Genomic DNA, 24,334 nt, shown 5'->3' on the forward strand with positions numbered 1-24,334 from the left:
CTCTTCTTCCCTTGTGTTTACCTCCACTGTATTTATAGACAGCAATCATATCTTCTCCCAGCTTTCACTGTGTTAGACTGTGGCAGGCCAGTAGGGGGCGCTTCTGTGATGAGCCACCCACCTCACTGCGCCTGACCACCTTCCAGGCTCCAAGTGCCCTGGGGGCACCTCACGTCTGGCTGACCCCCTTCCTGGAGCACACCCGCTAGCCTGGGGATAACACTGCCACCACCCAGGGATGGGCTTGATTCTGGCTCTGCGCACCCTGGGAAACACAGGACTAGTAGCTCTCGAGGGTACTTGATTCACTTCAGGAACTTGGGATGCGTCCCTCAGTTGGAAGCACAAGTAATGGTCTCCCTTAGTCAGCCAAACCAAGGGGACCCCAAGGCATAATCTAGATCCATTCCCAATAAGTTTCCCATGCTAGGTACAAAGGAGAACTTTATTGGTTACAAGGGGTAGGGTTGAAATAAGGTACAGGGTAGAGCAATATCAGAGAAATCCCATAGAGCAAACTGGCATGGCTGGGTAGCCTTTGATCACGCATCTGAATTACTGCAAGCTATATATCTAGTTAGATTTCAGGTAGCTTACTCACAAGTATCATCCAGAGGTAGGTGGAGATGCCCTCTGGAGGCAGGCAGTTACTTGATCATGAGTTTTGAGAGAGAGAGTAAGTTTCAGATGGCACAGCTCTTCTCTCTCTTTGAGTTTTCCTCATGGCTGCTGCCCCCTTCTCCTGAGCAGTCCTTAACTTATACAGCCCTTATGACCTCATTTACTTGGTCCAATGGAGGGCAGCACCTGTTGGCTGTCAGCCAACCAATTTGAAATGCATCATTAGTTGCTGGGCAGACTGGCAGTTCCCAGCTCCCCAGGGAGCCTAAGCCCCTCACCCAGGTATGTGATGTCAGTCATGTAGGCAGAGGGAGCAGGTTTCCCTTCTCCCTCAGGAATGTATACAGCTCAGGTTCTCTAAAGAGAGAGGGTAATGTGTGTACCCTCTGCAGGGCCCATCTTAACCAAATTGTCACAGAGCAGAGTTTTTGGGGAGAAACAGAGGTGGCCTTCTGCCACAGATTGAACAAGACAAACTCTTCCAGTCCCGTCTTTTGGAATTTTCCTGTTCATCCCACTAGCCCTTATCTCAGGGGCGGGCAAAATGTGTTCCGGGGGCCGGATGCAGCCTGCCAGGCCATTCTATCTGGTTTTTGAGGCCCCTAAAAAATTTAGAAAATTAACATTTATTTGCCCTGGGCTGCCTGTCATGTGGCCCTCGATGGCTTGCCGAAACTCAGTAAGCGGCCCTCTGCCCAAAATAATTGCCCGCCCCTGCCTTATCTGCACCCATTTAGTCCAAATTCATCTTTCTTGAGTTTGGTGACAAAGAGCTGTACACAATATTCCAAATTGGGTCTTACCAATACTTTGTACAAGGGTATTAATACTTCTCTGACTCTGTTGAAATCATTCCATTGACTGAAACATTCCAAGTTCATATATGCCTTATGCCCATGACCTTGTACATTGTATGATTAGATTTCATCCCATTTCTGTTACTCCAGTTTTTAATGTCTTCCTGTGTAATAACCAGGAATCCTGGTTCTCCCTGATAAAAAAAATAAAAATAAAAATCACAAATTATCTGCTAAAAAATCCCAAATCTGTGATTAAAATGTAAAGGGCCCTCACAGCCCCAGCCCTGCTGGTTCCCTTTGCCCCCACAGCCTTTCACCCACAGCCCCTGCTCCCCCAGCCCTGCCGGAGGGAGCCCCCAGCTGCCAGGGCTATGGACCCGGGTCTGCAGCCCCCCACCGGGTGTGGGGCGGGGCAGGTCCCTGCTACCACATGCACTTACAGGGGGCAGGGGAACCTGTGCCCCCCAGATCTGTACCAGGGGCAGTCACAGGCTGTGGGCTCAGGCTCCCACTCTGCTTTGCTCTCCTGGGGACCCTGCAGGCACAACCCAGGGGGAGCAGAGGGGAGAATTCCCCGCCCCCCCACTGCTCTGGCAACATGCCTCCTGTGCCTGCCGCTGCAGCCCCATGCCACTTCCCTCATTGCAGCCCTGTGTGTAGGAGCTGCGTGGATAAGCTGCAAGCCGCTGTTCCCTGCTGCCCTGCTTCCCTCCCCTGGGGCCTCCCCAGCTCAGCGGGCATGACCTGGCATGGCAGGGAGCAGAGGAGTTGCATGAGGCTCCACACCTCGCCACTGCTCACCCCCCACGCTGCCTTGGAGATGCGCCTCCAACACCTGCCGCTGCTTTGAGGGACACACTACCCTCATTGCAGCTCTGCGCACAGGAGGGCCCTTTAATTTTTATCACAGATTTTGGGATTTTTTAAACAGAGAATTTGTGATTTTTTATTTTTTTTTTTATCAGGGAAAATCAGGATCCCTGGTAATAACCCTATCTTCCTTAGTGCTGACAGTGCCCCCCACCATTGTGTCATCAGCAGACTTCATCAGCACATCCCACTTTCCCTGCTTAGTTCCAGGATTGATCACGGGGAACTCCATGAGTAACCTCTCTCTAGCCTGGTACTTGCCTTTTCAGCAGTACCATCACCATCTCTCCCCTTTTGCCTGTTCTTTATCTACCTTACATTTCTTGTAGGAATCTCCATCTTTTCCAGCTTAATTAATAATTTCCCATGTAGCACCACATCTAGTGCTTGCTAGAAATCCAGAGAGAGATCTGCTGCATTTCAGGTAGAATAAACTCTGAATCATTCCCTAGAACTTGATTCCCCTGGCTCCCTGACCTCCTCTATGAGCTCACTCTAGCTTGTTACTAATTTTCTGGGATTGAGGAGTTCTTCACACCCACAGAATAAAGTACCTGTCAGTGATCTTTTGAAGATCAGGAGGAGATAAATGACCAAGCTTGGGGTGCTAATCATGTTAGTAGGGCAGGGAAGGATGGAGAATATAGCTTTTTTGAATGTGGATTCACTTTGGTTTGTGAAGTCCAAAGAGTTCCTTTATTCTACATATCACCTATAGCTCTGATTTATGGGGGAAAAAACATCCCCAGAGTCAATTCAGAGTCAGCAGGGCAGGCCCTACGAGGAGAGGCCGAGGGACCTGAACCTGTTCAGCCTCCAAAAGAGGAGGCTGAGAGGGGATCTAGTGGCAGTCTACAAACTAGTCAAGGGGGACCAGCAGGCATTGGGAGAGTCCCTATTCCCCTGAGCAATCCCGGGAGTTACAAGAAACAACGGACACAAGCTAGCAGAGGGTAGTTTCAGGCTAGACATTAGGAAGCACTATTTCACTGTCAGGGCGGCTAGGACCTGGAACCAACTTCCAAAAGAAGTGGTGCTGGCTCCTACCCTGGGGGTCTTTAAAAGGAGGATGGATGAACATCTGGCCGGGATCGTTTGACTCCAGTACTCTTTCCTGCCACGGCAGGGGGTCGGACTAGATGATCTCCTCAGTTCCCTTCCGACCCTACCAACTATGAAACTGAAACCCCAGTAAAGAGATGCCAGGATGGGTCAGGTGCAGAACACTTCCATAGTGCCAATCAGTTGAAGCCATATGGAAATGTATACATGAAATCTATGAGCCACTCAATAATATTTCTAAATAAAAGGAAATTTAAGTAGGGTCTATAATTGATAAGACAAGTGGGTGAAGTGGGCTATAGAAGGGCAAAGAATTAGTAAATATAATAAAAATAATATCACATCACAGTAGCTCTGGAGTTAAGGTCAAGTGTTGCAATTATACTGCGAGTTAACCTTTTCTTATGAATGAATATGGCTAATAAAGTATAATGCCCCTCTTAAATACATACAGTTGGTCCAGTAAAATACATTTAAAAAAACCCTTGCCTCACCGTTTATTCCCTGATCCTGTGCTCAGAGCAGGGTTTGCTGCATCCAGGTGGACTTCCCCTGACCTATGTCCACATGGTTCTCAAAGATGGACCAAGGTCTGCTGTGTGTAGGCAGAATGGTTCTGCTGAAGGTTTAAGAGAATCTGTTAGTTATAAATATTTAAAATATGTTGTTAAGAATTTTTATGGTTAATCTAACCTTCTTTTTGTAAATCTAACCTTTTGCTTGCCTCTAAAAAATTAATTTATTTCCACTCTCATGTTGTAGTGAAATTTAATTTGCAGGCTAATTTTAAAGTTTTTTAAAATGTATTAACTTGTTTAGTCCTATTTGGTTTATTTGCTTTACAGGGATCATCAGCTAATAACTTCATTTTCCAACTTGTTTGTCATTGAAGGGATGCTCCACAATCACAGCTTTCAGTTTGAAGCTTACATTTCTGCTGCTCCTGTTTTTTAAGGAATGTTTGAGTGAGTGAGTGAGTGGAGTGTAAGTACAAGCAGTCCTCAGACTTATAACACAATTGGTTCCTGAAAACCCTGTTGTAAGTCAAAAGGTCATAACTCAGAACCAATTTTCCCATAGGAACAATGTTACAAATGGGTTTCCTTCACCATGCTAGACACAGCTGCCTCCAGCTGGTAAGTCTGTTGTAGTGGGGGGGGAGGGAAGGGGTGTGGGGAGGGCAGATTAATTCCCCCGCAGTAAGGGAGGGATTGGGGATGGGGTTGGGACAGGAGCTGCCCAGCTGGGGCAGGGGAGCATGGGACGCAGATGCGGCTCGCTCCAGGCAGGCACAGCGGTGCTAGGAGCGGGGGCTATGCCTTGCTGTCTTTTGCTCAGCCAGGGTGGGGTGCATGGGCCAGAGGCACTGCACTGCCTTGAACAAGCAGCGCGCAGTGGTGGGAACTGCTCCAGCCTTCCTGTGCTTCCCGGACGAGCTGTGGCTTTGTCTCACCCCTCCCCAGCAGGGTGAGTGGCAGCAGGGCATGGTGGGGGCATGTGCCCCGAATCTGAGCAGGGTGGGTGGTGGAGTGGGGGCTATGGGGAGGCTGCAGCCATCCTAAAATTCCATATAGCCCCTGCTGCCCACCTGGAGCGCAGCCTGGTGCAGCCCCAGCTCCGGCCATCCTACGCAGATCCACGGCACACGCCCCCACCATGCCCTCCTGGACTGGCGGTGCACAGCAGCGGGAGCCATCCCACCCCCACCCCATGTGTTCCCACCCCTGCTGGGCAGCTTGCCCCAGTCTCAGCCCCAGCTGGAATCCCTCCCTTGCTGCGGGGGCATTGATCTGCACCCCCCATGTCCTTCCCCTCCCCTCCACCACAACAGACTTACCAGCTGGACGCAGCTGTGTCCAGCGTCATAAAGGCAAAACCCACTTCGGAACCTTGAAACAGGGTGTCAGTTTACAAATGTAAATGCTGTTTGTCATCATAACTCGAAAATTTGTAAGTCGAGGGCTGCCTGTAAAGGCTAAAACAAATGGGAGTGTCTACCTCCTTGAGGCTTCAAGCAAGCTGAAACATCATCCCTTGGCCCTTTGTATGCCAATGTAGTTGTTGACTCTGGGTGTGTCTACACATGCAATTAATTTGAAACAGTAAACTCTGGAGCAGTTTGAGCCAGAGTAAACTACTCGCAGGTACAGCATCTACATATGTGCCTGGGACAGCAGCAATTTGAGCAGGGATAGAGCAGTTTATACCAGGGCCTCTCTTGCCCTGCTCTGCCCCAGGCTCTTGGTAGCAGTATTGGGCAGTGGTGGAACTGGCTGGGGCATGTGTGTGCTGAAAGTGCAGAGTTGTATGGCCCCCTGCTTCCTGGGCAGACTGGGTACAATTTATGCCCATGGTCAGTGTCTCCACATGCATTTAGTCACAGTTAATTACTCTGCCATAAGATAGTGCTGTCCCTAACAGCATTACCTTACAGTGGTGTTAATTAGTTTACTGTGGCCTAATACCATTGGACCTATAGATGGTGACACTTTACTCTTCACCTAATTAGTCTACTCTGTAGTAAAGTGCACATGTAGACATGGCCACTGAAACTCCAAAATGATTATTTAAACAAAAATGTTTAAAATTTTCCTGATGGACATTTAAGTAAGAATATCCAAATGATACAAGTGAATTTGATGACAAATATTGAATTTACATGCCAGTTTCAAAACAATCTATCAGCTATAAACAGATAATTGTGTGCTCTTTGATCCTTCCTTCCTTGCTTTCTTAAGACTCAAAGAGTGGCTTACAGTAAAATAAAACCAGATAATATTCCCCAAAGAATTTCCCCAAAGAAAGAATTTCCTCAATCCACCCATACATGTATTAACTAGCTTGATTTCAAAGCATTTAAAAATGACCTGCCATATCTCCTAAAGCATGACTCTTCTGGTGGAGGAAGCATTAACTGATGCTCTTGTTTCCTCCAGCCACTGCCTAGAGGTTTGCAAGCTGTCAGGCTTCTGCAGCTTCTCGTTCATTTTTAGGGAGTGAAAGGTGGAGGAAGTGAGAGATCTGGCTGCAGCTTCCCCCCATGGCTGTGCAAGCATTTTAAATGGAGTACAGTATTTTTACTGGATCCATCCCTGCTGAGACTTCTTCCTGGCACAGGTTCCTTAGACTCCATTGTTACATAGGCTACAATTACTTGTAAAATTGAGAAAATTTCCACATAAAAATGTGCTCAAGGTTGTTTACATACATTTCTTCTTATTAAAGACTGTTAATAGGCAAAGAAGTCACAAGTTAAGGGAAAGTTTGCACCTAAAACGATATTAATCTGGAAACAATTAGCTTGCAACCTTTACAATCCCCAGCAGCTACCAGCACTAGTGCCTTCACTAACAATAATGTCATACCCATTTGGCAGTTCAAAGAATCAACAACCAGGCTGCAAAATGCAACACGAATTCAGACTTACCCAGTTACTGTTACATAACACCCTATGCCATCTTCTACCCTCAAACCCAGTGTTAAAGTAACATTGGTCAAGATAGAAAATTCAAACACTCAGACATTAGGAAATGCCAGACCAGAGGCTGCTGGAGTTGGGGTTTTGACAGAACTCTATATACCATTCCACTGCTTCTCTAGGAAATCTGTTCCAGTGCTTACCTGTACATAGACATGGGGAAGCTTGAGGCAGAAAAGCAAAGTGACAAGCCTAGGGCCACTTAGTGGAGGGATGGGATTAGGAGAACTCCTGATTTCTAGTCCTGTGTTCATGTTTCCCAAGCAGGCTATGGTATTGCAAGAGGTTCTGGTAATCTCTGTCTCCCTTTGAGTTCAGTTGAAGTTGCAAGTGCTCAACACTTACACACATCAGGCCCTTGGGGTCCTGGATGATTCTTCCTTCCTTGCTTCCTTAAGACTCAGAGTGGCTTACAGTAAAATAAAACCAGATAATATTCCCCAAAGAATACCCAAACTTAACCTCACCTGCTATCTGTAGTCCACTTTCCATCTTCTGTAGCAAACAGGTCATGTGACTTGTAACATGACGTGATACATGACATGCAACGTTTGACATGCAACATGACACATGACGTGACATGACACAACACATGTGTCATGTCAACTTGCATGACGTGTCATATGCACATCATGTTCTCTTTATAGCCCTGATGGAGTGCCATCCACCTTGTGAACTGAATGGGCAGGGGTCCTGTGAAGAATGTGATTATGGAGTCAATGGCTGTAGCATATGATATACACAAAGGGGTACGATGAAGATGGTCCATGTCTTAATTATGATGCTTCCAAACTTTAGAGTGCGCTATTGAGCAATTTATGGACTTCTTTTTAACATAGCCTTTTGTTAGTAATTTCCTACTTTTTTAGAAACAGAACAAATGCAAAACTAGTTTCTATTGTGTGCATGTAGAACCACTGGCAATGTGTAGGGGGTGTATGCAGGTGCACGCGTGCCCCCTACAAAAAGGCACCACTGACACGCCGGGGGACTGTAAGTAGCTTCACCAGGGGCTGCGGAGCCCTGGCCTGGCTTGTTGCTGGTGGCACAGGTGCATGTGTGCCCTGGGGCAGATGGTGGGGAGGGGCCAGGGTTGCACTGCCACAACAAGGATCAAGCCCCTTGCGGTTCCCCCACCTTCTGTCCCAGCATGCCAACATCTTACAAGTTGAGTTTTTTGGCACTCTACCCAAAAACATTGCCAACTCCTGATTTAGTGGACATTACAGATGATTGAATTTTATTAGCAGATGTTAAGAGAAATGAATCCAAAAAGATGACAAAGCCAGTGGGGAAATACAGATCTCCCAAACGAGGGACTAACGTAAGAGGGATGGGGGTAAGGAGGGGAACGCAACTACGTTACAGAAAATACAATGTTAGCCAACTAAGCCCAGGGTGGGGGAAGGGGTGGGAGGGTGTTTGCGATGCTGAGAGAGAAAGAAGATAGATGCACACAAGCCCATACAATGGTCTGCAATGGTGGAGGAAGTAGGTTATATGGACTGAGAAACTGTTTTCAGTCTTATCGCAGGGATACTCTTTGGGTGGAGTGGGGGGGTCCATTGCTGAAGATTCTTCTCAAAGTGAAGTCCATCAGGTGCAGAGTTCAGGCGGTCCCTTCTGGGTCCAGTTTGGTAGCGGTCGGTCTGGTGGGGTTGGTGTACTGGTGGTGGCCTGTGATGTGCTCCACGTAGATGTCACGGGACCAGCGGATCGTGTCCGATACCATGAGGCAGCACATCACTGTGGTGTAGTGGCGGGAGACATGGCAGAAAACAGGACACTCTTGTTGCTGGGGTCCCAGGCTGTGAGCGTTCCCACGATGAGCGCGTCGACCATCACGTCAAGCTGCGGCCCCTCAGGATGCTGGCCAGCGGGGTGTACTTCTCCTGCTTGCGAGCCCAGGCGTCGGTGAAGGCTTGGCATCAGTTCTCGAAGGGGATGGTCACATCCACAGTCACGAACTTCTTGGCCTCTTCGTTCATGATCACGATGTTGGGGCGCATCTGGCTCTTGCAGCCCGGGACAGTGCACTTCACGGAAATCTCCCCTGCTGCGGCCGGGATAGCCCTCACCAGGCGGTTCTGGACTGTGGTGTGGTGGAGCTGCCAGGCCTGCAGCTGCACAGTTGGGGAGGGTTTATGCCACATAGCCGCACTGTCCTGGTGGCCGAGGCAGACGGCCCCATTCAGAGGCACATTACAGATGATAGCTACATAGACACAAGGACCAACAATGTTTTATTTCATTTAAAGATAAGAATAAAATTAAAGAAGGGGAAAAGTAGGGGAATCAGGGATAATAATTAACTGAAAAACCCTAACCAATCATGTAACAATTAAAATTCTCCTTAATTTCTGTGGGAAATAGATCACACCCTAAGTATCCATGAGCTAAGGAAAAATATTTTACCTCTCCCTTCCTCAACAGGCTTCTTAGGCCTTCAGCTGGTTGTTATAGCTAGAGTTGGATGAAAGAGGGGTGAGTGTTTCTGGCTAGGTACAGTGGGTCTTCAGCACTTCAAGCCCCAATGACACCCATTAGGAGCTGGGTATTTTGCATCTGTCTGAGCCACCTCAGTGGGTGACAAAGGCTTTCTTCCCCTCTGCTGCAGAGCGCACCTCTGGGACTGGTTGCAGCTTGCCTCCTGGTACTCAGCTCTGCCCCCTCAGAGGTATAGTGGGGTGGCTATATGCACTGGGCAGCTGTATTGCATAGGGGCTGCAGTGGCAGCAGCTGATACGTTAGTAGTGGCTACTCTTTCTGTCTCTGCTCCAGTCACCTTCTTGTAGTTATATTACTGCTGCCCCTGCTGGGCTTAGCACACCTATCATAAGGACAGTCCCAGGATGTGTGGCCTGCAGTTGGTTGCCCTTCTTGTCAGTTGAACTCCTGCCCAGACCCTCGCAGATTGTTTGTGTTTTAAATGCAGGCTAGACAGGTAGGGCAAAAAATTATTTCACATTTTTGCACTCAAAAGGGACTTACGTATCTGTGACCTTGCCATTTTTGGCGCACATGTAGCTTTAGATTCTTATTTAACCTGTGGCAGAATAGGATCAGACAGGTAAGCATATATCTGCTTTATGCAAAATGGAGAAGGAGAAGGAGGAGGTTTCTTTCACTCTTCAGTCCAACAGTGTAGTATCAGGACAGCCAAGGTCTAGGGTCTCTGCTTTGAAAAGGAGGAGAGCCCTTTCCTTGGATTCTTGCCTGGGCCTCTTCTCCCAGGGGGGCTGAAACTGTCCAACTGGTGTTTATGCACTTTATCCAACAAATATGAAATGCAAGGTGTAGAAAGCCCTATTGAGGGAAGGGCTAGAACCCAGGGAACCCACCCTTCCAGGCAGCATTCTGCTCACTGAACCACAATCCGTGTGATATTTTCCCTTCTTGGGCCCACATATTCTCCCTTCTTGGATGCTCAGAGGACCAAGTTTAAGAGGAAGGCTCAAGAGTTCAGTGAGCAATGCCATGGCCTAGTGCAGGGATTGGCAACCTGTGGGCTGGATCCCATCTGTAAAGAGACTGAACCTGGCTTGTGGTGGCACGAGGGATTGGTGGCACGCAGCTCACCCTAATGCATTCCCCTTCTCCATCTTGTGCCTTGCTACTGATCCTTTCCACAGTGTCCACCCCACAACAGTTCTCATGCACATCCTACAGCAGCCAGCACTGATTTTGTCACTAGACTTGTTCCTTCCCATTGCCATTTGGGATGGGAATCTGCAGCACTGGGTTGTGCAGCAAAGAGGGGGATGGCAGCTGGGGTGCTGCAGAATGGGTGCTACAGCAGGGACCAGCAGCCCCCATCAGGGACCATGTCACAAGCAGCAGCCCACTATTTATAAAAGGTTGCTGACCCCTGTCCTGGTAAATTAAGCTAGGAAATCAAAGATGCAAGTTCAAATCCCTACAAGGTAAGGGGGCTGAGAGCCTGGGTCTCCCAGTTGCTCATTAAGTATCCTGGTCACTATCCTTTTCACTGAAAGGTGGGAGGGCCTACTGTCACCACCACCACCTTGAAGCTTGCTATATTTTCACTAACTAAAATTTGGGAACTTAAGGCAGAGTTACATTGGTACTCAGGCTGCTCTGTTCTGCCTGGAGTCTAAGTGTCCACAGTGGAATGTGTTGAGCATGCTCAGAACAGTCATGCAGGGTAAGTGTGGCAGTGGGTGTGCAAGTGCACATGGAACCCAAGCTCCAGACACATGCCCCGGAAGGCAGTTACAGCATGTGCACTTACACTTATGCCCCGGAAACTATGGGAAGGCCAGCAAAACACAGGGACAGGGATTTGGTCTGTAGCCCCCACTCCAGTATCCCTGCCTTCTGGGCTCCAGTTGAGCTCCTTGCCTCAAGCCCCCAAATTATCTATGCACCAGTGGTTCTTAAGGCACCCTCCATAACTTCTGTAAATGACACAGCACCCCATTTAAAAAACAAATGTATTTATTACGATGCTGGGCAGTGAAGGCAGGGGAGCAGCTAGGTAGGGAAAGCCTGAACCTGCCCTTATCTGCTTATCCTCTCACAGCTGGAGCTTGAACTGATTATCTTCTCTCACTTCTTTCAGCACCCTTCAAAGAATCTCAGAGCACCCCAGGATTCCCCAGTACCCTGGTTGAGAATCAGTGCTATACAGATAGATAACACACTTGACCGGTGCGTTTCCATATGGCTGGAGCACACTCACTTTACAGACAGCCGGGACAAGGACAAATATTTAGCAGACTTTCTGAGAATCTTATCATTTTAGAATGTAGCTAAGCAGGTTCTACCCCCAACCTGTGTATAACCAAGGAGGGCTTGTTCAGTGCTTCAGCTTGTGAAGAGGACACAATTAGCACTCTTGAATAGAAGGAGGGAGGATAGACTTCATGATCACTTGAGTCCCAGTGCAGTGCAGCTTCCTCTAGGCAAAAGGTTGATTTAAACTGGGAAAAAAGCAGAATCAGTTTTGTCTTAATTCAACCCAGAGGTTCACCGTGTGTGGGGAGAGTGCTGTGAGGGACAGCAAGCCAGGGTGGGCACAGCATATACAGAATTTGGTGGGATTTGGATAGCAAGCCAAAAACAAGCTGGGCTGTATGACATGCAAATGGACAACAACGATTTTCAGTGCCTTGTATCTCAGCCCCAGCTGCAGAGATATTCATGAGGCCAGCAGCATTCAGCTTCTTAACCAGAGGGCTGCCAACTACCAAAATCCTGCCCCAAAACCATTGACTTCAGAGAGATTTGCATTCAATATTTCTTTTATAATGGGAAGTATTGAATAGCCTGCTGATGGGCAATGCTGCCCCTTCTCCATAATTATGAATGCACATATGAAATGTTGTATGCTTAGTTCATAAACATTAAGCACCATCATGATCGTGTAATCTAGGTGTCCAACTCACCCCACTCTCAGGCCAGATCCAGGTCAAAAGGCAGCAACCATGAGAGTTAAAGCAGCCATTGCCTGCCACTCGCTGTGACACTTGTGTCTGATGGGACTCTATGCCCTGGATTTCAAGGGCAGGTCTGGCATCCACCTGCTCTATGTCCAGATTTCTGACCCCTCTACCAGCCCCATGGGCCAGACAATATGACTCTGTTGGCAGGATCCAGACTGCAGGCCATAAATTTGATACCCCCAATCTAATCTGATCTCTTACTTTACACGGCCCAGAGAATTTCATCCAGCATGTCCTATATTAAACACAAATGGTTGATTTACATAATGTATTTTAGAAAAATTTAGTGACTCCATGTGATGGGAGTTTCTGGTCCAATGTTGTTTACCATTATTTAATATGTGTGTATTGTTTGGTGCTGAGTAGAAGTGGCAAGTTGATCCACTGACTGATCAGATCATATCAGCAGACTGCCTATTATTGCATCTGGTCAAACATCCTGGGTAAGCTTTTTGAGAGAATTATCCTGGCGCATGTCCACGAGGGGCCAGCAGGGGAGGTTATGCTTAGGGGCAATCAACACAGGTTAATTAGAGGCAGGTCCTGTCAGACCAACCTAGTGGCCTTCTATGACCAGGTCACAAAATCCTTAGACGCAGGGGTAGCAGTGGACATAGTCTTTCTTGACTTCAGGAAGGTCTTCAACACTGTCTCTCACCCCATTCTCATTAAAAAACTAGGGGACTGTGGCATCGACACCTACACAGTCAAATGGGTCGCTAACTGGCTGAAGGGCCGCACCCAGAGAGTGGTGGTGGATGGGTCACTTTCGACCTGGAGGGATGTGGGCAGCGGGGTTCCCCCAGGGCTCGGTCCTCAGACCTGTGCTGTTCAACATCTTCATCAGCGACTTGGACGAGGGGGTAAAAAGCACCCTGTTCAAATTTGCTGACAACACTAAGATGTGGGGGGAAGTGGACACGCTAGAAGGGAGGAATAGGCTGCAATTGGACCTAGACAGGTTACAGGGATGGGCAGATGAGAACAGGATGGGTTTCAACATTGACAAGTACAAGGTGCTGTGCCTGGGGAGGAAGAACCAGCAGCATACCTACAGGCTGGGGAACTCCCTTCTCATCAGTGCACAGGCAGAAAAGGATCTTGGAGTCATTACTGATGGCAAAATGAACATGGGCCGACAGTGTGGGGACTTGGTCAGGAAGGCCAATCACACCTTGTCATGCATCCACAGGTGCATCTCGAGCAGGTCCAAGGAGGTGATCCTCCCCCTCTATGCAGCACTGGTCAGGCCGCAGTTGGAGTACTGCGTCCAGTTCTGGGCGCCGCACTTCAGGAGGGATGTGGACAGCATTGAGAGGGTCCAGAGGAGGGCCACTGCATGATCGGGGGCAGCAGGGCAGGCCCTATGAGGAGAGGCTAAGGGACCTGAACCTGTTCAGCCTCCACAAGAGAAGGCTGAGGGGGATCTAGTTGTCTGTTACAAACTAGTCAGAGGCGACCAGCAGGCATTGGGGGAGTCCCTGTTCCCCTGGGGCACCACCAGGAGTGACTAGAAATAACCGTCACAAGCTGGCAGAGGATAGATTCAGACTAGACATTAGGAGGCGTTACTTCACTGTCAGGGCGGCTAGGATCTGGAACCAACTTCCAAGCGAAGTGGTGCTGGCTCCTACCCTGGGGGTCTTTAAAAGGAGGTTAGACGGACACCTCGCTGGGGTCATTTGACCCCAGTACTTTTTCCTGCCATGGCAGGGGGTCAGACTTGATGATCTGCCCAGGTCCCTTCTGACCCTACCAACTATGAAACTAAGAAACTATGAAACATGTAAAACATTCCTGCAATCCAGTAGCCCACCTTTTTTGATTGCATCATAGTGCCACCAGCTAGCAAGGGCAGGGAGGAGGACTCTGGGCTCCCAGCCCTGCAGGAACCAGGACATGAATGCATGCACACACTAACACACTCCCCACTCTGTGCTCATGAAGGAGGGATACCCCCCATACACACTTAGTTGGGCCATGGCAACCCCCTGCCCTGTTTACTTTTCTGAGCTCAAAGGCTCTTTTCCCTTCTCTGCGCAGGATCAAATGTGTGGCTACAAGCACTAGTCTGTGCTGCTAGAGGAGTTTCTGTATGTTACTGGTTTTATTGCCCCTTACTGGTCATCTACTACTACTCTAGAGACAGTAAGGTTGTCTCCTGAGGTGGTACAGGTCATATGTGCCTAGGACCACTTCCATGAGTCCCTTCCACTTGTTGTGGAAGCAGGTGGAAGTACCATCTGCTTATTGCCACCCCCTACCATCGGGGTGGGCAATTACTTTGGGCAGAGGGCCGCTTACTGAGTTTTGGCAAACCATCAAGAGCCACATGATAGGCAGCCAGGGGCAGATAAATATTAATTTTCTAAATTTTTTAGGGGCCCCACAGGCCGGATGGAATGGCATGGTGGGCTGCATCTGGCCCCCGGGCTGCATTTTGCCCACCCCTGCCCTACATGGTATTGTGGACTCTGTAAAGGTCCTGGGAGGGAGAAGGGGCAAGAACATTTTGATTAGGAAAGCAAGAGTTTCTTTGGGTGATACTTTTGATTGGACCAACTGCATAGCTGGGATAAAGTTAGACAAACTTTCAAAGTCAATACATTCTTCAGGTTTGAGGAGAAAAGCCAGCAGAGCAATAGTAAAAACAAAACAAACAAACAAACAGCTGGAAGGGGATGGGGGGGAGAAATTCCCAGAGGTAGCAGACAAACCATCTTTGCCTCTTGCATAATTCCTGGACCATCACAGCTACAACATCACTCTAGCACTACCATAACATTTTGATTGAAATCTTCTGGAACAATACCAGTTACAAATGGAACTGAGTAACTACTGCTTGATTGAAATACAAGAGATACTTCATAATTTAGAGATTTGCATTCCAGCAAGTGAGACATTAATAAATTAAAGACAGTCAGGGAATGCCTAAATCATTTGTACAGAATTTTTTCACTAGAAATGAATATGGAAACACTGTTAAATCTAAGTGCAGAGTCTGTTCTCTTGAGTATGAGATAAGTGTAGATAGAAAACTCTTGTTGAATTCTAGTGATAGGTTGTAGCTACTGTCAAAGATAGATTATTACAATTAGACAGCAAGAAGGGTAAAACTACTATGTTTCACATCTTCCTCAGTCTTTTGATGAAGACACAAAACTTTTGCCACTCCACATGCATTAGCATCAAAAACTCTAACTCCTAGAAGATCTTCAGATGTTCATTAGATCAGTTTAAAAAATGTGAATCATGTGTCCGATGACCAGAAGAATGAACTTGGCCATATTTTTGCTAGAAGTATTTATGTCAGCACTACCTCATGTCATATAGCTGAAAATCCTTATATGCTAATTCTTTTTTTACGAATTTAATTCAATTTACAAAATTCCAAGTGTGAAACAAGTTGCAGGAAGCCTGACTGCTGGAGTGGAAGACATGAAAAGAGAGTTGGTGTTTTTACTGAAAAACTCCTCATGTGTCTCCAGTGTCTGATTGATGGAGCGGTATTTAAACAGGATGTCATCAGCTTCATGGTTATAACTCAAAAACCACTGTTTTGCACATGCCAGTGCACTGATGAAATTAACTGCACAGTTATTTAGAAAATAATTAATTGTGTCTACAAAAGGTTTCTTAGGGATTGACAGTGCAACTAACATGAAAGTTACTTGTACTTTGTTGACAAATAAGTATCTTCACCTTCTGTGTTATATGAGTATATTCTCATTTTGATGCAGTTCTTCACTGGTGATGTCGAAGATCTGACAGCTTTTTCATTGTGTGAAACTTGACAAGGGCCTTGTCAAGTTATTAAAAAACAAATGCATATCAGCAACCATTTTTCTGGCCTTGTGTTTGATGGGCAACTTCAATTAAATCTGTCAAAAATCTTCAAAAATGGAAGAAGGTATTTCAGTCAGCCACCCAGGAAGAAGGGGTGGCTTTGTGTTGTTCCTGAGTAATCTGTGGTGATATTGTCTTTCAGATGTGAAACTCAAAATTCATTTTCATTGCTTGAATACATAGCTCCCTCCTTTCAAAATATGGAAGAATGGTAGCTCTACATTATCTGACGCCAAAAAGAAGTGTCTGAAGAAATGTGTTTGTGGAAATACTAAATAAAGTCCACTTACTAAAGCTGCAAAGAAAAGGATAATGGATATCACAGAAAAATTAGATGATGATTCCTGAACTTCATGCTCTCTACCTTCTTGATCCTGTTTCCAGGGCCAAGGCCTACCTGGTAACCACAGAGTCATAGAAAAGCAGGGCAGGAAGGGCCCTGCAGCTGGTCATCTTGTCCAACCCCCTGCTCAGGGCAGGATCATCCCTGACTAAACCATCCCAGCCAGTGCTTATTTAACCTGTTCTTGAAAACTCCAGGAACAGTTTTCAGGTGCAACTACTGGGTCCAATGCCTGAAACATCAAAAATAACCCATAACTTTGCCACAGGTAAAGCAGTGGGATGAGGGTACTGACTGTGTCCTGCAACTACAAGGACAGGGAGGAGTTTGTTAAAATACACTCTAGAGATGCAAGGAAGAGGACCTAAGTATGTTTACACTATGTTTCTGGTGTGTGCCAGACAGGTCTCAAGAAGAGCCAATGAGGCCTACTCCTAGGGTGGCTTTGCTACTGAATTTCTGTTTGATGCAGGTGAATAGACATGGATGGCTTGGAAGCAGCAGGGCATTGAGTGTAGGCATGCTCTTTGGTTCAGCTTTTGCCCTAGCTGTCACTGTTGCAAATGTGAAGGGATATAAAAACAGACTGTTCTGGTAGAGATAGCAAAAAAGAGCAAGCAGCAGCCCATTCAAGCATAGAACAATGTGGAGTGCAATTCCAGCAATTGGCTCAACGTGGGTGCTCCTTCTCTATGGTCAAGATGGTTGTGACCTTCTTGCAGTCCAGCTGCAATAGCAGAAATCCTTTTGGCACTTTCATGTGCTACCACATCTGCAAAACAAAATTGGACAGCTTGGGGAACTGTCCATTCAAAAAACATTAATTGAGGACCTCTACCGTTGAGGAGCCGCTGACCATGTATTACAATGTAAAATTAGGAAAATGGCAGCTGAAGAGTTGATTAAATGTACAGATAGTAAGGAATAAGTAGATATTGATGAATTTGAGTATGATAATAACAGAGATATAGATAAGACAATTACATTTGAGAAGAAGAAAAAAGTTAATGCAAAGCAAAAACACATGAAGAGTCAGTCTGCTGCCTACCTACCATAAAATGACTTTTTTCTTTTGTAATTATTATGTTATTGATTTGTTTCATTTCATTCCTTTTGTAGCTGTTCAGTATTCAATCATGTTTGCATTGAAATATTAAGCTAACATTGCTAAAAAGTAACAATTTTTCATTCTTTTTTCTTTCATTATTTATTTCAGATTTTCTGACTTAAAAATCATTTAGTTATGTAACTTGCTTTTCATAATTGAACATAAGTATCAAATACATTAGAAATTATAAAGTCACTCTTTTCTGTTGCTGATGATATTGTTCTAATAAATTTTTAAAATATTTGAACATTTTTGTTATTACTTAATGTTATTAGACAGCTCAATTGGATGTTTTTGGGGGGGGGGTTTTGACCGAACAAATCCCTAGCACTAATATTGTGTATTGGATATTTGAACTAACATTTTGGGAGCTGTGCTGTAGATATTAAGGATAAATTTATGTTTTTATAAGGAAAGGAATTTCAGTATGGGGACACTGAACTTTGCTGATTGTGGAAAGATTATAGTAATGTGCTGTTGGAAGCAGGAGATAATGTTGTGTACTGCATGTGATCGCCAGTTCTGTCCGATGTAAAATGAGAAGAACAGTGTTGTCAGATTTGAAGTGTGTTGTGTTTGTGTGCTATGAATGTATGGGGTTAATGATTGCGCATTGTCATAGAGATGTATATCAAGTTTTTTAAATGGCAGTTTTCTTGCTTTTTAGCATTTATACTACTGGAGGAATGTTAGTCCTAAGGCGTTGTCAGTACTAGAAAATCAGTCATTTGAACTAGATTGATTTCGGAATCAATGATCAAATTAAGCTGAAGCTATGTAAGCAAGGCTGTAACTGATTAAGGTGTGTTTACATGAGGAATTTGCACCAGTGTCAGTAGATCAGTTTTAAATCAATTTTAGTTAAAATGGTGCATTTACTAAGAGAAGGCCTAAGCTAATGAATTGTTGTGTATGGGAATTATTGTTATATGGGCCTCATGGCTTTCATGACAAGGGGCAGATAAAATATTAATGAAATTAAATTAATAATACTCTTCTGCCTTCCATCTGGGGTTCTCCAAGCACTCTGACTGCGTTAATTAAGGAGATTTCATAACTTCCACAAGAGGGAGAGCAGTATCATCCCCCCCCCCACACACACCCCTTCCTTTTGTAGATGGGCAATTGGGACATGGGAAAGAGAATATTCCCAAGGGAAATGAGCAGGTCAGCTGGAGGCTGCAGATTGAATACCAGATTCCTTACTTGCATTTTCCTGGATCTAACCTTCTACACCTAGCTGCATTTCTAGAGCAGGGAACAGAGTCCAAGATCCCTGTGCTTTAAACCTCTAGAATTCATGTCCATCTCAGAACTGGAATAGCCCCCCAGAATCCTCCCTCTGTCTTCATGCACTAACCCAGGGGTTTTCAACCCTTTTAAAGAAGTGTACCCCTTCTGGTGGTGATGGCCACATGCTGGGGGGTGGGGAGGGTTGCACCACCTACTACCCCATGCCGCCACCCACTGCTCCACACTGCTGCACTCCTCTTTCCCACGGCTGGTTGCACATGTGGCTCCAGAGGCTGCTGACGGGCCTTGCACCCAGCCAATTGCATGCCACCCACCAGCAGCCTGGAGAGCCTCGTGTGCAACCGGCTATGGGAAAGTGGCATGCAGCAATGGCACAGGGCAGTGGCACGAGGTGGTGGATGGTGGCAGTGGCCACTGCTTGTGAGCTCCTCCCCTCCCTCCTCCCTGCCCATGTCTGGCTGGCTAGGCAGTGGCTGTGTGGCCCACAAAGGGGCAGCGCTGCCCTCACCCCCCCACCCTCCTTGGCCCTGCTCTTGGGAGGCAGTGGCGTGGGGTGGTAGGTGGTGGAGCTCCATCCCCGCCCACCCACGCATACCCACTAGGACCTTTCCAAGTATTTCTAGGCATACACTTACCTCCAGATGACAACCCCTGCACTAACCCATTAATCCACAGGTCACCCTTAAAACTGGGCATAGACTTGGAAACTTTGACTCCTTATCCCTAGTGCCTTATTCACAAAACTGTTTTTGACATCTTTGGCATTTAGCTCTGGGATCTTTGGGCACTTATACATATGCTCCAGGGTGGGGGTGTTTTAATTGGGGCAGCTCTCGGGAGCTGCTCTAATTATAAAGCCCTCACTGTATTCAGTGTCTCACGTTTCAAAATGGTGGTGGGGTACTTTAACTAATGCTCTTTCAATGAGCTTTAGTTAAACTGCCCCCACCGCCATTTTGAAGCACAGGGATGCTGAATACACAAGACATTGCAGCATGCTGAAGCGTTCTGGTTAGAAGGCTCCAGCAGACTCGATTGAGTCTGCTTTGATGCATTCTAATCCGAATGCATCGGAACACGTGTAAAAGTGCCCTTTAATTCCACAACGAGAATTAATGAGGTAGGGGCTGGAGCTAAGAAGAGAGCTGCAGCTTTGTTGCAGAGGACAGAGGGTTGAGTTCTGGGGGCAAGAGTTAAAGCTAAATGGGTTGGATTCAGCATGTGACTTGTAAATTCATGTTAAAGTGTGGGTGTTTGTATCTTCTAGGTATCCCTGAAAATGCAGTGTGAGCAGGACTTCTCAGCACCTCTATATAATAAGCTCAATACAGAACTGGTACCCTGGTGTGTGCGCTGGGGAATCCAGGTTGATTAAAAGCCTGTGCTCCAGGAACCCCTGGGGGACCACATCTTAGGGTGAATGGTGTTACATTATTGGTCAAGAATACTGTAACTTACAGAGTTGATAACATGTACCAAGAGGAGCTTATAATGCCAGAAGAAATATAATTTGTGAACTTAAATGCTAACAGTTTTAAAACACTTTCTCTTTCTCTTCCTTAAAAAAATTAACTAAGAACATGAAATATTACAGAAAATGTTAAAACAAAGTTAACGTATCAGATCCTCCCAAAATACTAAGGGAGCTCAATTGCCTTTTATTACATGGGCATCATTCCATTACAGTGCAAATAAGAAGTAATCTGCTTTTCTGAGAAGCTAGAGTGGCCTCTCCAGGGTGCAAAAGCCTGGGCAGTGTATATGGAGATACTGAGGGTGGGGAAGACAGTTATATCATGAGCTGGTTCTGTGGTATGAAGAGGACTCATACACATGCTCAGTCTCAGTTTTTCTGTTGTCTCCCTTTCTGTCTTCCAGGGTCTTCCAGAAACCAGTAACATCTCTGGTCTGAGCCCCCTTCTGGAGGATCTGGTTGTGCCTAGTTCCCTGAGGCCACCATTTTAGTCCCCCCCAAGGAACAGCAGAAAGGGGGAGTGACAAAAATTTATGTTTTCATCCAGCCGGGCCAAAGAGAATGGGGGCCCCACACCCAAAAGAATGAAGACTCGACAGAACAAAGACTCAGTACGTGACAGGAGAGGAGGAGGTGGGAAACCCAGAACTGGAAGAGGAGGAGAGATGTGGGTCAGGACTGAGGTGCATCAGCAACACTATGTGGTGAACTAAGGATGGGAGTAGTGGGGTGCTTGTGGGGCAAGATTGAGAGGCTTCAGCCAAACTGGAACAAGAATTCCATAGCAAGGAACAGCTGCAGGACAGGGCCATAGCGATGTGCTTTCTCTTTCCTTAGATGTCAATGCGGAGTGGACGGAAGAAGGAGACTCCTGGGCCCCGAGAAGAGCTGAGGTCACGGGGTCGAGCCTCCCCGGGTGGCATCAGCACCTCCAGCAGTGATGGCAAAGCTGAGAAATCCCGGCAAGCAAACAAGGTAGGAAAAGTGAGTATGATGCCTCAGATACCATAAAGTTTGTCTACACCACAGACTTGGGGTTCTTGGCACAGAGGGGCCCGAGTGTGTCCCCTCCACCTACACCCACAGGCATGTTCCAGACTCAGAAGTATGCCAGTGAGGTTTCTCCTGCCCTATCTCCAGTGCCTACTATCAAGCCCTTGGCTTCAGGTGGACCAAAGAGCAGGTGCTGGTGATGAGCCACTGCTGTGGAGCAGACATGCCCCTAAGGCTCACCAAAAACTGAAATCAGTTCCTTCGCTAACTCTCTGGATCCCTCTAGTTATTATCCCCCACATCTCCCAGTCCTGTTTTACAAGAGTGTGTCAGAAAGCAATTTTTAGAATAAAATTGTGTGTACAATGACTGGGAAACTATGTGGCAGCAGGAAACACTGATGACAGCACTGTTGAACAGACCCATTGTTTATGACTAGATGAAGAAGTGATGTGGTTCAGTAAAGAATCATTGCCCATAAAATGGTTTTATTTTGAAATTGCCATTACTAGCTGAAGTACCCTTGTATTATTTTAGTGTTCGCCAGCTTGTGGCCAGTGTTGGAATTGCTGCTGCTAATAGCCGGTGGTTCGGGTATGATCTAATCCAGTAGCATAACTGAAGTGCAGTGACCGTGGCAGCCTCCTGCTGGGCACTGACTTAGTGAGGAAGCAGAAAATAAGAACTGCCACAAGGCAGTGCCAGTGGCACTGGCAGCTGGAAGTTGCCACTGTCCCTGTGCATTGTTACTGCCCTGGGCACCCAGCTGCTTTGTAAAGCCTGTGATCTACTCTGTCTAATGTCTCACTTCTGTGTCAGTCTCTGGATTGGATCATGGAAAGTGGGGGAGAAGAGTCATGTGTGACTCCCTCATTTCTTTCTCTTCCTCACAGAAGGGTCGAGTGGAGGACTCCTGCACACCCAAGGGTAGCAAGCAAGGCCGGACAGAGGAGATTTCAGAGAGTGAAGGGGAGGACAGTAGTGCCCCCAAGAAAACCAAAACTGAGGTGAGTCCCTGTTCCCAGTGGCTCTTCCTCATAATACTCCACAGACCCTACCAGAACTTTATGCAGGACACTGATTGTTTGCCTGGGACTACCTTTGAGTTGTTCTAGTTAAAGGCATAGCGATGAGGGTGGGGCATTCTCACTTAGGAGTTCTGCTTATGCCTCTGATGAGAGCTCTGGGACCTCACCGTTTAGAGCAAGAGACTGAGAACTGTGACTCCAGCTTTGGAGCAGGGGCATTTTTTTCACTGTGTGCACAGAGCCCCCAGCACACTGGGACCTTGATCCATCTCTGGGGCCTGTAGGCGTAAGTGCAATCCAACAGTAATACTAACACCACTGCACAAGTAGAAAGTGGAGGCACACAGAGAGGAAGTGACTTGCCCTGTGTCACACAGGAACAGTTGTGGCAGAGCAGGAGACTGGCTCCAGATCTCCTGAGTCACAGTCCAATACCTCAGCTATGAGCCTATGCTTTCTCTGTAGCAGAGGGATCAAACACACAAGCTGCAGGATGTATTCACATGGCCTGTGTGACATTCTCCAGAATCCAGCTTCCACTTCCGCTTGCAGACCTGTCCTTCCAAGCATGCCCCATGCAGTGATGTCCATCTGTGCTTACCAACAGCTGCCCAGAAGAGGGATTCAGAGGAGTCAGCTTCCCAAATGGTCCGAGTCTTTTGCTCTTTACACAACAAATGTGACAGGAAGGAACCATATGGGCGCATGTGGGTCCAAGTTACCATGTTTACTAATGATATAAAACATGCAAGATCTAATTACATAGACCCTGCTGCTCCAGTAGAGTTCTGGTGTCTTCTGAACCAGAGAAAGCAGTGAGTCTAATGGAGGGCTCACAAACTATTTAAAACAGGGGTGGGCAAAATATGGCCCACAGGCCATATCCAGCCCATAGAGGGACTTTGTCCAGCCTGCAGTGGGTTGCTTGGTCCCACCTGTCACAGATGCCAACTGGCCTGTGGCACATCCCGCCACCCCCTGGGCACACAGCAGGGTTGGGGCTGCTCCACAGCTGAACTAACTTTCTAGGCAGCCCAGGCAGCAGCAGCTCTTTCTGACTGCTGACGCTGCTGGCCCCAGCCCTGTTGTACTAGCAGGGACCCACATGCACAGCCATGACCCTGGCCTTCTCCATGCCCATTCTGGACTCAGTCTGGTAGAGTGGACCAGCTGAAACCTGTGTGCACAGCTCCAATGCTGGACTGCCCCAGAATCACTGCCCATGCTGAGCAGCAGCAGCATCAGCAGTGGCCAGGCAAAAGCTGCTGCTTGGCGGGGGTAAGAAACAGCCCCTCCCCATTGCCACTTCCAGGCCTTTCTTGCCGCAACCACCCAGAGCCTGGGCCAGGCTGCCTGCCGCTTCTCTGCACTGCCACTGCTGTCCTGATGGGTAGCCCAGAGGCAGCGGTGATGGTGGTAGAGAGGAGCCGCAGGCAGCCTGGGCCCAGGCTCTGGGTAGCTGCAGCAATAAGGGCCTGTCAGTGGTGATGGGGAGGGGCTGCTTTTCCCGCATGCCAAGCAGCAGCTTCTACCTGGCTGCTGCTGCTGCCCAGCATGGGTGGGCAGTCCATAGCAAGCATAGGACAGGCTGGGGTCAGAGCTGTGTGTGCAGGTTCTGGCTGGTCTGCTCCGGCTGGGGTGAGTCCAGGGTGGGCCTGGGGAGGGATGGGGTTGGGGATATACCCTGTTGGTGGTGGCGGGGAGGAGCCGCAGGGTCTGTGAGCTCTGGGCTGTTGCGAGGGGGAGGGCAGGACTGGTGACCACCCCACAGCAGCTCCCCAGAACCACCTATATGGCATGTGGGCCCAAATAATTGCCTGCCCCTAATTTAGAAGGATACCACCTAATTCTCATATGCTTTTGTCCTCTGTGTCTTGGGTTAGAAAATCAGTTCTAAGGCTTTGGATATTACTGTCTTTGCTGTGACAGGATAAGTGTAACACCACAGTATTACTAACATTAATTCCCCTATGTGAATTCTTCTGTCCAGCA

At 47.3% G+C, this 24,334-nt stretch overlaps 1 protein-coding gene across 6 annotated transcripts in view; it reads left to right on the forward strand.

Annotated features, from left to right (window-relative positions):
* ATN1 (atrophin 1) overlaps positions 1–24,334 on the forward strand; it is a 51,626-nt gene that overhangs the window by 13,215 nt on the left and 14,077 nt on the right. For 2 of the 6 annotated variants that reach the window (XM_019476259.2, XM_014603950.3), the window contains exons 2-4: positions 20,726–21,004; positions 21,159–21,305; positions 22,208–22,321. In XM_019476259.2, the coding sequence (XP_019331804.1) occupies positions 20,855–21,004; positions 21,159–21,305; positions 22,208–22,321 (411 nt within the window). In that variant the 5' untranslated portion in view covers positions 20,726–20,854. The remainder of the gene's footprint in view (positions 1–20,725; positions 21,005–21,158; positions 21,306–22,207; positions 22,322–24,334) is intronic. The other 4 variants (XM_019476263.2, XM_019476264.2, XM_019476262.2 and 1 more) reach the window with 3 other exon arrangements.

Source organism: Alligator mississippiensis, chromosome 1 (genome assembly GCF_030867095.1).
Source record: "Alligator mississippiensis isolate rAllMis1 chromosome 1, rAllMis1, whole genome shotgun sequence".
Taxonomy (NCBI): Eukaryota; Metazoa; Chordata; order Crocodylia; family Alligatoridae; genus Alligator; species Alligator mississippiensis.